At 37.1% G+C, this 13,507-nt stretch overlaps 1 protein-coding gene across 1 annotated transcript; it reads left to right on the top strand.

The window, feature by feature from the left end:
* The first annotated feature begins 538 nt into the window (after positions 1-538).
* LOC121409579 (tripartite motif-containing protein 55-like) lies at positions 539-6,001 on the top strand. The gene is made up of 2 exons (XM_041601492.1): positions 539-612; positions 3,466-6,001. The coding sequence occupies exon 2, from the start codon at positions 3,476-3,478 to the stop codon at positions 5,114-5,116; it is 1,641 nt and encodes a 546-aa protein (XP_041457426.1). The 5' UTR covers positions 539-612; positions 3,466-3,475; the 3' UTR covers positions 5,117-6,001.
* Positions 6,002-13,507: the final 7,506 nt, after the last annotated feature.

The raw sequence follows: 13,507 nt of genomic DNA, 5'->3' as shown, positions 1-13,507 counted from the left end.
CGACTGGGTGTGATAATATATAGGCCAAGCCCATAAGACTGTTGCAAGACCGATCGCAACGGCTTGCAACATTGCACTACCGTTGCATTAGCATGTATGCGACCGTTCCACTCGCAATCCCTCGTGCAACACTCGCATATGATCGCACGAGCACAATAAGAGCATATGCGACTTACTCGTGCAACAGGATTTACTGGTTGTTTTTGTTGTACGACAGCTGTTGCATTTGTGAAAGCCTCTGCGCGATCCTATAAGATGACTAGCGATTGATGTCTGTTGCAGCCTGTCGCACGACCGAAAAGTCGCAAATGGTCGTACGTGAATTGTGAAAGGGGCTTAAGGGATCTAAATTATTTCATCCTTACAAAATTTCTCTTTCTTTTTTCTTTCTTTTAAAGTCAAACAACTTGAATCACATCGAGGGAGAATACATTGAAATAATAATTTACATCCAGTAATTATTTTCATAAGAAATGTTTATTCAAGCTTTGTCACTTTTTCGTCTGATTATCATTTCTTGTTTTAGGGATTTTTTCAAGTGCAATCTAAATCGATTTGATGACAGGCTTGACTTTGATGCGAATGTATCTATCTGTTGTGGGTTTGAATTTGGTGAGTCATTCGGTACATCATTAAACTAATTTATGCCACGTTATCTTGATGCGTCTCAAACTACAGATACACTGAATTTGGACATTATAAGCAATTATATACATAAGTCTTAATACTATAAATGGTCTGTACAGACTTTAAAAAAAAGAAAGATCGATGTTAATCTTCTTGTTCTGGTATGCTTTACGTTGCAGCCCGGGGGGGGGGGTGTTACACCCACAAATGTAATAATCGCCCACAAATGTAATAACGCCCACAAATGTAATAACACTTTACCCACAAATGTAATAACGCCCACAAATGTAATAACACTTTACCCACAAATGTAATAATTTTTGATCGCCCACAAATGTAATAACACTTTACCCACAAATGTAATAACGCCCACAAATGTAATAACACTTTACCCACAAATGTAATAAATTTGAAGTGATTTTTTGGCGAATTCGTTCTAAACTAATATCCTATAGTAATGCGTTCATATATCACAAAAGTTCAAAGTCTTTCTTCCAGACCCGGTTAATGAAATATTACAGTACAAGTCCAAGTCTTTTTCCAGACCCGGTTTTCAAAATTATAATATACGTCCAAAGTCTTTTTTCCAGACCCGGTTAATTCAAAAATTATAATGCAAGTCCAAAGTCTTTTTTTCAGACCCGGTCGTTTCAAAAGTTATAATATACATCGGTGAGGGGTAAAGACAACACTGTAAGCCCAAGCATTTTAAGTGGGTTTAATTTTGAAGATTGGTCTCAGCTGTCATTTTTTTTCAATATTTCTTTCTTTTAAATAACCGTGTCCAGACGAAAGACTAAGCATAATACTCGTGTTATTCCACAAGAATAAGAATATGAGTCTTTTGTTTTTAGGATTGTTTAAATCACTTTTAAATCACCGGATCTGGAATAAAGACAACGCTCTAAACATGTGCTTTTCTACATGCATGGTCTTAATTTGGAGGATTGTTGGTTCTTAGATTCGTTGTGGGGGGTTGAGTTTTATTGATTTTTTATTCCTGAAATAATTGTGTCTGGAGGAAAGTCGATCTTCGACAATCGGTCTTCATGTTGTTCCACAGTAATTAGATTATTGGGTATTCGTTTTAGAGTATTTGTAAAAACTATTTTATTTTTCAAATAGTAACCAAGTCTGGAGAAAGGATGTCTGCTTTACCCACGCGTTATTACAATGTTTTGTAGGGGTAGTAGTATTATAAAAAAAGACATATTTTTACTGGGTGAAACTTTGGAAATTTGGTCTTAGATTTGAAGTTTTTCAGTTACTTTTTTTTAATAGCCGGGTCTGGAGGAAAGAGTACGTTTTAAAACTCGTGTTATTCCACGAGAATAAGAATATAAGGTCTTATGTTAGAAGATTTTTTGTCGTTACTGTTTTAGGTCTGGAATAAAGACAACACTCTAAACCTCTTTTTAAACAGGTTCTTAGGTTGAAGGTTTGTTTGGTCTTAGACTTTGATTTTTTTTTAATTCTTACTATTAGGGGTTTTTTTAAAGAAAAAAAATGGTCGGGCCGAAAGACTACGCTATATCCAGCATTAATAAGATTATGGGGTCTTTATACTGTTTTTAAACTGTTATTCATAATGTTTAAATAACAGGCAACTGGGTCTGGAGAAAAGACTACACTTGATTCTCAATTTACTCTTAGTGCACATATTCACAATATACACCGTATACAACAAAGACATTAATTCCACCAGTTTTAATTAACTGGGTCTGGAGAAAAGACTAAGCTCGATTCCCATTTTTTCCACAGGAATATCATTATCGTATCTTAGTTTGGACTTATATTATACATTTTGAAATAACTGGGTCTGGAAAAAGACTTTGGACTTATTAAAATTCTTGAAACAACCGGGTCTGGAAAAAAGACTTTGGACTTATATCACCTTTTTCAAAACAACCGGGTCTGGAAAAAAAGACTTTGGACTTTTATTATATTTTTTTAAACAACTGGGTCTGGAAAAAAGACTTTGGATTTATATAATAATTTTTGAAACAACCGGTTCTGGAAAAAAGACTTTGGACTTGTACTTTCATGTTTTATTAACCCGGTCTGAAAAAAAGACTTTGCACTTTTGTGCTATATGAACGCATTACTATAGGATTTTAGTTTAGAACGGATTCGCCAAAAATCCCTTCAAATTTATTACATTTGTGGGTAAAGTCATTATTACATTTGTGGGCGATCAAAAATTATTACATTTGTGGGTAAAGTGTTATTACATTTGTGGGCGTTATTACATTTGTGGGTAAAGTGTTATTACATTTGTGGGCGTTATTACATTTGTGGGCGTTATTACATTTGTGGGTGCAACAGGGGGGCAGTCAAGTGTATTGATGTACACATGCCGACCAAATTATTTCCAATAAACACCCCCTAAACGAGTTTTACTCTGTGTGCAATTGAATACCCCCCTAAACAAGTTTTTCGCGGGGCTTATTTAATTTGGCCCCTAAACCAGTTGTCGTCAGAATATAACCCCGTGGAAAAGCTTCGGGGAAAAACATACCCTAAACACGTTTGGCTAGTCTTTAAAATAAGCTTTGGAAAAAAATACCCTAAATACTTTTGACCCAGCGATTGATTATTTACCAGTCTTTCAACAACAAAAAAAAAAACAATCGATGTTTTTGATACCCAAACAAGTGCACGCGCGACGCGTCCAAAATTGAAAAAAGCCTAAAACGCGGTTTTATTTTTTTGGTCACGCATGTGTACAGCAATATATTTGACTGGCCCCCGGGTGTTACAGTCCTGCACTGATCTGGAAAGATCACTTGAACAATGTGTAAATATTTCCTTCATTTCTCTATGTCTGTAATCCCGTAGAATTCCAACCATGGCTGAGAGTTTTAAGGATAACGTGGCTCAGAGTACGAGATGTCCTTCATGTCGAACTCCCTACACTGACCCAAAGGTCCTGTCTTGTTCTCACATCTACTGTAATGCCTGCATAGACAAACTCATTGAAGACCGTGATAGTAACCTGAGCATCCGGTGCATTGTTTGCCAAGGTGAAACCCTGATCTCAGACATACAAGATGCCAGTAAACTACCGTCAGCTCTAGCGTTTAAAAATGTTAGGTACCAGATGTGCAAGAAACACCCAGGAGAAGACGAGGAGTGCTTCTGCTTGAACTGTAGGAAATTCGTTTGCTACAAGTGTGTCGTTGAATATCACAAAGGGGAAAGTCATGAAATAATTGGATCAGCTGACTATGAAAGCAACTACATCGAGAGTATCAAAGTCTTGAGATCGGAAGTAGACTGCAAAAATTCTCGCTTTCAGAAGTACGTCGATTACATTGATGAAGAGAAGAGACGTGTAAGGAATGCTCACAAGCGATGTGAAGGTAAAATAAGCGAAGCATATGATGACTTGGCCAAACAGTTGGCAGATAGGAAAAAGGAGCTCATTAAGGAAGCCAGGGGTAGGACTGAAGGAGTAGAGAAAGAACTTGAGGCAATGAAGAAATCGGCACTGCAGTATATCAGTCAGTTGAAAACCGATGCTGATATGGTAACCAATAGGTCAGAGGTACCATGCGATATAGATAGTTTGGCCGTACATGAAACTCTGTGTGAAGTCTTACAGGAGACATTAAATCAAGAAGATCCTGACTATGAACAGTCAAGGAAATCAAGTAAGAATGGGAAGAGAATCAATTTCATGAGAGGCATTGAAAAGCTGGACAAGCTAGTAATTGGTAAAGTTGGTAATTCAGGTGGACTTTGGTGTGACTTACTTACAAAAGATAGCATGAATACCATGGTTAGTGCACCAGATGGTATGATGGCAGTGGGATGTTTAACAGGTGGTATACAGATCTTTTCTGCTGATGGTGACCACCAGGAGTCAGTTCTCAAAGATGTTACGATTGGTGGATTAGAATACCTATCTGATGACAGATGTGTTGTACTTGATGATTCAAACACCATCACATTGTACACACCAGAGTACACGAAGATGAATGTAACATTCAATACTCTTGGTGCTGATGAAGGTGGCATTGGAGACCTCACTGTTGACGGTGATGATCGGATCTATGTAAGCTACATGAAAGCCAAGAAGATCCAGGTATTCTCATCAGAAGGGACTGTAGAAGCAGAGATACCGTGTCGTGGATATGAACCTCATCAAATAAGAATATACAACGATTCACTGATTGTTTCATCAAAGTCCCTTAATAACAGAGTGCGATTAATTGATAAGCAAGGTGTTGTGAAACATACATACAAAACATATCATGAAGGACTTTACCCTGCTGTATCTCAGCGGAATACTATCCTGATCGCCAAAGTGAATCAGGAGATGTGTATGGTAAGCATTGGTGAGTACACCATCGAGCTGAAGCGTATTTGGTCCCTCGTTGAAAATTTCAAGATCGAGAAGCCTGAGAGGCAGTGGTATTGTCTTCAGCAATATCGATCAGGGGAGCTCGCTTTCTGCACCACTGATAGATTATATATATTCTACTAAAAATGCTGGATCATGCATAGGTTCTTTCGTGCATTGTACAATATTCCATCCATTCCCTTCCCCTCTTATGAGGAGGATCATACAACGGGATTAACTTTTTTCTGGCAGAAAAGGTAATTAGTTATTTTCGTTTTAAATGCGTCTCGTTATTTCCAAAAATACAAACAAATAAACATCAGCGCCAATATGGTATCTTGCGATATAGATTTGGTCGGTCTGTTTACCTAAGCTTTTGGTGGGTTAAACTGAAGTCAGTTTAAGTTGAGTTGAAAGGACAAACACGATATCAATTCTACATAGTTAGTCATGTTCACAAAGTGTATCAATGTACATATATTGATGTTCATAATCTTCTATGGTTATTTGATTATATGGAAATAAAGGAAACACAAGCGCTAAAGGTGGCGGTGTGAAATTAATCGATCACTTACTCCTTTGAAGTATGTTTTTGCATATCAAGAAGAGAAAGGTATGTCATCTCTATTTTGGATCTGCAGAAAGAAACAGAGAGAAAAATACACACCCCCGAACGAGAATATAAAACATAAACTGACAATCAGCATGAAAATATCATAAATGTAAAGATGTTATTATATCTTTTAAAGATTATCATTTAAAAACTCTTATTTTTTCTCTCTATTTGTTGGAATTTACAAACTAGGGGGGCTTTGCCCGGGGTTGCACCTCGCTCTTTTTGTATATAGTAAAGGGTTATATGTCAGGAGTTTTTACCGCCACATTTACTGCTACAATAAGTGAACTGAGTGATATCTGCCTTTCCTTTTTATTCATTCGTATTCTGTGCATTTGCTCTTATTTGAATCATTCCAATCTGACTTGTAAATATGTAATTAGGTTGATCTATGTCTCAATAAAGCTAACTAACAAAGAAAAAAAGTTGTTTTTAAAGATCATTTGACTTAATTTTTCATCTCGTTACTTCCAATAACTTTGATGCCATCTGCTCAATAAAATTAAATTTACAATTTGTTTCCTTTAGAAATAAATATATCGTAACATTGTTTTCCTTCAAAATATGTTAGGCAGGATATGCTGGGTAATTAAATCGGACTGAGTCACTGCGATCCTTGTACGATTGAATGGAACAGTTGCGAGTGTTCGTGCGAGCAAGGAGCTTCCAACACAGCTCCTTGGTGCGAGTGATGTGAGGCTTTATGTTGTATATCCTTTTTATGATATGAATAAGAGCTGTCATGCTTTCTTTTAAGCCCCTTTCACAGCTGGTGGTGCGACTGCTTACAACCGTTGCGATTGTGTGCAACATAATTATATTGTATAACCAAATGATCGCAAACGATCGCGTGAGCAATAATTGTGGAAGCCCCTTTCAGTGTTGTAGTTGAAGCCTAAGATTCAGCAAAGACATCACACCGTGAGGGTACTGTGAAGAGCGACAATATTTTGGTATAGTATTTTGTCTTGTTTTATTTACATTTCCATCATCCTATATCAGCCATATATTGATCGTGGACCAGTCGTAAGGTGGCAACTAGCGATTGATCGTGCAACACCATGAAAAAAAGTTGCAGGCGGTTTGCAAACTGTTCCGGGATCAAAATGTGAGAAGGCCATGTGTGACTACAATCATTCTCTCTAACGTTAAAATAGCAAATTCTAATTTGCAAGGAGCAAATAGGACTATTGCATGATAATAATATGCATACTGATCATGTTATGGCCAGTGGCGTAACTAGGGGGGGGCACGTGCCCCCCCCCCCCCATCGGCTGGCAAAAAGGGGGAAGGAGAAAAAGAGGGAGAAAAAAAGAGAAACGTAATGGGGGAAGAAGATATGACTTTATATTATATCATGTTATGACGAAAATCTTGCTTTGAAGAGCAGTATACCCCAGTTTGGGCAGTTTCCCTTATCATCAAATCTCAGTACTACAAACCCTATTGCCCTCAAGCATGAAATTTAAGTATACAAACACCTGTTTCTTGACCTCGGTCCGAAACGCCTGATATATTTGTTTCATATCGTGAGAAGTGTTGTGTAACTAATCTGGACCAAAACGTTATATTGTCCTGGCTAAAAAAGAAAAAAAACTAGCGCCTGAGCTAATGCCATCCAGCTCCTGGGTAGGCTGCGTGCGGCTTCTAGCCGACACCGATTAATGAGCTGAGAGGTCCTCTGAGCTGCGCTCCTGCTGCTTTTTCACTCAAGTCAAATTGCAACGCACTGGCCGGCTAACGTTAGTGACATCAGGGGAGCGTTTCATGAAAGGACATGTCAGACGTTTTGTCCGACAAGTCCCATTTTATCCGATGGATACCATAGTTACAGTGCTTCTCAGCCACTCAAAAAAATAAAGGAAAGATGTCAAAAAAAATGTTGATGAATAAACGCCCGCCAGGGAAGCGTTTCATCAATATTTTTTGTCGGACAAGTTGTCAGATCTGACATCTTTCCTTGATTCTGATTGGCTGAGAGGCACTGTTACTATGGTAACAGTCGAACAAAGCAGGACTTGTCGGATAAAACGTCTGACAAGTCCTGTTTTGTCCGACAATCAGTGACTCTCAGCCAATCAAAATCAAGGAAAGATGTCAGATCCGACAACTTGCCAGTCAGACAAAAATCTTGCTGAAATGGTCCCCCGATCTTAATTGACTCACCTTGTTATGCTTCTCACAATTTTCTTATCCTGTATGAAGTTGCAGAATAAAGCGATCCAAAATTCTCGATGGTCAAAAACAGTTTCTGCGAGTTTCTGTAAGTGCATACCGTCCCAGCGCAGGGAGCGCAGCTAGCTCGCCAAAACTTTCCCGTGGCATGCATGCAGCGCGTACCGGTCAGCCAAAGCGCTTCGCGTCGGACAGCTCGCGAATCAAGGGTGGGGGGAGGGGGTCGAAAAAACGTATAGTTCACTTTTTTCCCCTAGGGAAAAAATGGACTTTGCGTGACGTCAGCGAGGAAAATGAACTATCATGGCAAGCGTTTTTTTTTATTAGTGAGATACATATCCGCTTAATGTCACATTCCTTAAAATGTGTATGGGATAACCAGCATAACTGGTTATTAAGCGCTACGTGTCCCAAATTCTTTTGCTGGTACCCCAATGCAATGACCCATGGTACGCCACTGGTTATGGTTGTCATTTCCGGATAAAAGTATTAATCACTCTATGATTTTTAAGGCATAGGCTAACATGACAAAGATATGATTTTATGTATGTGGATAAAAACACACAGGAAAGGGGGAAAAGGTCAAATATGTGCAGATATCTGAAAAATCATAACAAATTTCTTTAGGAGATTAATATAACCCATGTCAGTGTATGGGATAAATGGTATTTTCTTCACTTTATATAATATTTCTTGAAGCACTAACAAATATTTTTGGGGCGTGATATTTCATTGTGCTTCATTTTTTTAGCGTTATGATTACAGACATTAGTGACAAGTGAGACCTTGCCTTGCAGCTCAAATTTTTCAAACGTCTACTAATGTCATTAGGCAGAATGATATAAATCTTTAATTTTTACTATTAAAAAAAATGTGATAAGCATAAGAAAGGCAATTATACCGGATTTCTCACATAAGGCTTAAATTTTTGGTTATCCCATAACTGTTTAATTAAGTTTGAAATTTCATAGCAATAAAATCACTCGGATGAATTATGGAAGTTTTATAGTGCCATCCTGACTTCAAATAATAATAATAATAATAATTAACATTTATATAGCGATCAATACAACAGTTTCTAAGCGCATTGGAAGGAGAAAAAAGAAGTAGCAAATACAGTGAGAGAGAACAGGAATGGGAATTAAGAGGACTGCTTAATGAGGTAAGATTTGAGGAGTATTTTGAAAGATTCGACAGTGGATGCATTACGGATGGAGATGGGGAGATTGTTCCAGAGTTCATCTCGTCATGTCTATAATCCTTGAAAAGGATGATGAGATGACAAGATCTTGGATCTCGTCATGTCTACATCGTAAAGGAGAGATAATGGGATGACAAGATCTTGGATAACGTCATGTCTACATCCTATGGGAGAGATGACAAGATCATGGATCTCGTCATGTCTGCATCCTATGGGAGAGATGATGAGATGACCAGATCTTGGATCTCGTCATGTCTACATCCGGTGGAAGAGATGATGAGATGACAAGATCTTGGATCTCGTCATGTCTACATCCGGTGGAAGAGAAGGTCGGATGTCATGATCTCGTAACTCGTCATGTCTACATCGTTTAGAAGAGATTATCAGATGACGATCATGGATCCAAGATCTTGTCATCGATCACTTTCTCCACAGGATGTAGACATGGCGATATCCAAGATCTTATCATCGGATCATCTTTCCCACAGGATGTAGATATGATGAGATCCAAGATATTGCCATTTCATCATTTCTCCTACAGGATGTAGACCTGACGAGATCCGAGATCTCGTCATCTGGTCATTCTTTCTGCATGTTACATGTTCTAAGGAATCTAGACCTTTCAATATTAATATCGAAACATCTGGGTGGCACTTTTAAGCCTTCATAATAAATCGATCTGATATGATCCATTAAAAATATTAACGTAGAGGGAGACCTCAATAAGAAAAGGAGAGATCGAGAATGGGAGAGAGGAGAGAGAGAATAGAAGAGAAGGGGGGGGCTTCGAAAAATTGGGAACAGTCTGGGGATTGTTCAAACGAACTGCCGTCGATGACCATTGTGTATTTTCTAGAACAATACAAAGTGACCAGTGCCATTCATGCCTTGTTATACCAAGTCACACGCTAGAGAAAGACCTTTTTTAAACTGTCCATGACCTACTGGGATAATATTTTATCCAGTTTTGAAGTATAAATATAATATAGGGTATTTATATTGCGCACATATCCACCTTGTTAGGTGCTCAAGGCGCTCCTTTATTACCCGGCTAAGCTATTAGGCGTTCATAGCGCACAGAGCTTTTTAAAGAATCACTTCCTACCGGTACCCATTTACCTCACCTGCTTCTTGCGGAAGGAAATTACGCCATGGCTGGGATTCGAACCTACGTCCCTCTGTTTCAAAGTCTGAAGACTAATCCACTGGGCCACAAAGCTCCATGATAGACCAAAGTAGAATTCCAGAGATAATGAAATGGTACTAGCACACTTTTTTTAATACACCTCCTAGGTTTGGCTGGGGATGTTCCCTGAAATACTTATATTTAAAGGAAACATACATATATTTGTGTAATTTTATTTATTCATAAACATTTTAATGTATCATTGTTCTTAGTAATTATTTATTTTAATTAAAATTTCCATTATCTTTATGTGTATTGTTATTATCATTATCAAAACAACAACAATAACAACAGCAGCTATACAGCCGGAATATATGTACATGTATCGAGAATATGTCTCCAGTATAGAGTATGGGATTCCACAGGGTTCAACCCTAGGGCCAATTCTCTTTACGATGTACATAAACGATAACAATAAACCATACAATATTGTAAACTGCATCTGTATGCAGACGACGCAGTTATTTCTTTTTTCTGGGAAAAATATCAGTGAAATAGAATACTACATAAATATTGATATACATAGCATATTATGACTGGCTGTGTCACAACAAACTAAGCCTTAATGTTGGTAAAACAAATTCTATGCTTTTCGGAACTGATACTATGTTATCAAAATTTGCACATTATTTTATTTCTATTTTTGATTATTTTTGAAATTATTAAAAATATCTGATAAGATCATTAAGCAATCTAACTCTGTTAATAATATTTAAGCATGAATCTCAATCCAACATTAAAGTGGGATGCCCATATTAAAGAACTATGTAAGAAAACTAATGAACTCGTCAAATATTTAGCACGTCTAAGACATTTTGTAATAAAAATCATCATATATAATTCAGTTATACTTATTTGACTACACTGATATTGTATAGGAATCCACAAATAAGACATATACTGAACGCCTTAACAAAAAACCGGAACAGAGCTGGTCGTATTATTTTGAATGTTAAACCACAAAACCGAATAGAGAAATACACGAACGGCTCGAATGGAGGTCATTACAATCATGAAGAAATAAACAAGTATATACAATGATATTCAAATCATTGAACGGACTGGCTCTATCATATTTAGCAGATTCATTACAATATTGTAATTACTCATATAATTTAATATCCGTAGGTAATGTAATCATGCCCAAACCAAATGCAGAAATTGCCGTAGAATGTTTAGATTCAAGTCTATACCTTTAGATATGAAGATTATAAACAAAAATCAACATTTATTACTTCTTTGAGCTCTAAGATTTCAAATATCTGATCTCTGAGCAACGCGTTGTTTTGCCGGGAGTGGGGGATGTATTTGCTTGTAGCTTGAACTCATAACTTTAAATTTTGATTTGTGTCTGTTGTCTATATAATTTTCATTACTTTTTATTTTGTTTAATGTCGTCCTTTTCTGCTTGTTAAAGATGTTTATAATACAGTTTGATCTATCATTTATTACGCTGTGGACTACCAGGCAGAACAGAGTGGTAATAATTCCCACTCTGAGTGGGCAATCCAGTCATTCATAATACAGGCGCGGATCCAGGAGGGGCCGAGCCGGCCCTGCCCCCCCCCCCCTTTTTTGACAACCTGCAAAAAAGTGTACTCTTTATCTTGATAAAAACTACGAAAAATAGGAAGAAAAGTAAGAAAGAAGTATTATACCCATGATGTGTAATTTACAACCTCACGACCCTGAAAGGAAACAAGAAAAGGGTAAGGGGAAGAATCGGAAAATAGACTTTACATACAAATTTTCGCTCGCGCTTCGCGCTCGCATTGCCTGAGAAATGAATCCCATTCAAGAGGATTAAAAGGAACTTTTATATATCAAGTTCTAAAATCAGTTTGCACACAATATTTTAGCTCGCACATCAAGCTTTTATTATTTTGTTTGATTTACACAAATTGTTATATCAAAATTTTCAGCTCGCGCTGCGCGCTCGCAGTTTGATTTGTGACATACATCCTCTGGAAATTATTTCTAAAATTTGTCAAAACGCTCTTTATCATGTCAGTATATCAAAAAAATTAAGCTCGTGCTTCGCGCTTGCATTTAATTTTTTGAGACACACAGCTTGTTCTTAATTATTTAAATAAAACGCGCTTAGACTGTCCAGTTTTCAGGTCGGAATATAAAAATTGTTTAGCTCGCGCTTCGCGCACTCTCATTGGTGATACTAGAATCCTCTTCATTAATCACTAAAAACAGTCCTAATTGAGTCCCTTTTCACGTTACTATAATAATATTTCGGCTCGCTCTTCGCGCTTGCATTGTTTAATTGGATACTTATCTTTGTTCATGATTATAACAACTGCTCAGAATATTTAGTTCTAAGGACATAAAATAACAAAGAATTTTAGCTCTCACTTCGCGCTCGCATTATATATAAAACCACATGAGATACCTTATCTTGTTTATAACAATAAAAACTGACATATTAAAACTTCAGTCTTTAGTTAGGAATACCCCCTAACCACCACCCCCCAAAAAAATAAAAATAAAATCGACAAAAATGTTGATGAAAATATTTTTCGGCCCCCCTATTGCCGAAAGCTGGATCCGCCCCTGTAATATGTATTCATTTTATATTTTATTTTGTATTCATATCTGATGTATTTTGTTTGTATTTTGCATGTTTTTATGATTGGAAAATAAATACAATTCAATACAACGATAATAATGCACAATATAATAATCATTGTTATCATTATCATTATTCATATTATCATTAATTTCTCTTGGTAAGTATTAAGAATGGGTTTGATTTGATCGATCACTCCCGCAACCTCGCATGGAAATAAAATGACAAACTATACTTTTGGGATACAGATAGGTCAAACCTGCAAAACCAATAACTAGTAAGAGATACTGCACTCTAAAAAATGAAGTGCTAATTTAGCTCTTATAGAGCGTGTATAGTGACTGCACTTCGGAGTGCTGATTTGTCTAGTTCAAATTTGAACTAGACAAATCAGCACTCCGAAGTGCAGTCACATCCCCCGCATTTTTCCCCCAAATAGTGTACAAAAATGAAACAAGTGGAATGCCTCTGGCCGTCTCACCTGCATCACGCGATTCAACATAGCAGCAGTGCTGACTTTGAAAACTACTATAACTCGCACAAGATGTTCAGTGATACTTGGTTACTCTTATTTCCATGTTTTATGAACTAGACCAATACACTTTACAGAGATAGGATGGTAATTCAACAAATACCCCCAATGGTGGCCAAAGTTCATTGACCTCACATGACCTTTGACCTTGATCATGTGACCTGAAACTTGCACAGGATATGCAGTGATACTTGATTACTCTTATGTCCAAGTTTCAAAAGTCAGATCAATAAACTTGCGAAGTTAT

Source organism: Lytechinus variegatus, chromosome 2, assembly GCF_018143015.1.
Source record: "Lytechinus variegatus isolate NC3 chromosome 2, Lvar_3.0, whole genome shotgun sequence".
Taxonomy (NCBI): Eukaryota; Metazoa; Echinodermata; class Echinoidea; order Temnopleuroida; family Toxopneustidae; genus Lytechinus; species Lytechinus variegatus.
This window is presented reverse-complemented; position numbering and strand designations above follow the sequence as displayed.

What these genes read in the sequence shown, in the direction of transcription:
- LOC121409579 (XM_041601492.1), top strand. Translation starts at nt 3,476, where the DNA reads ATGGCTGAGAGTTTTAAGGATAACGTGGCTCAGAGTACGAGATGTCCT.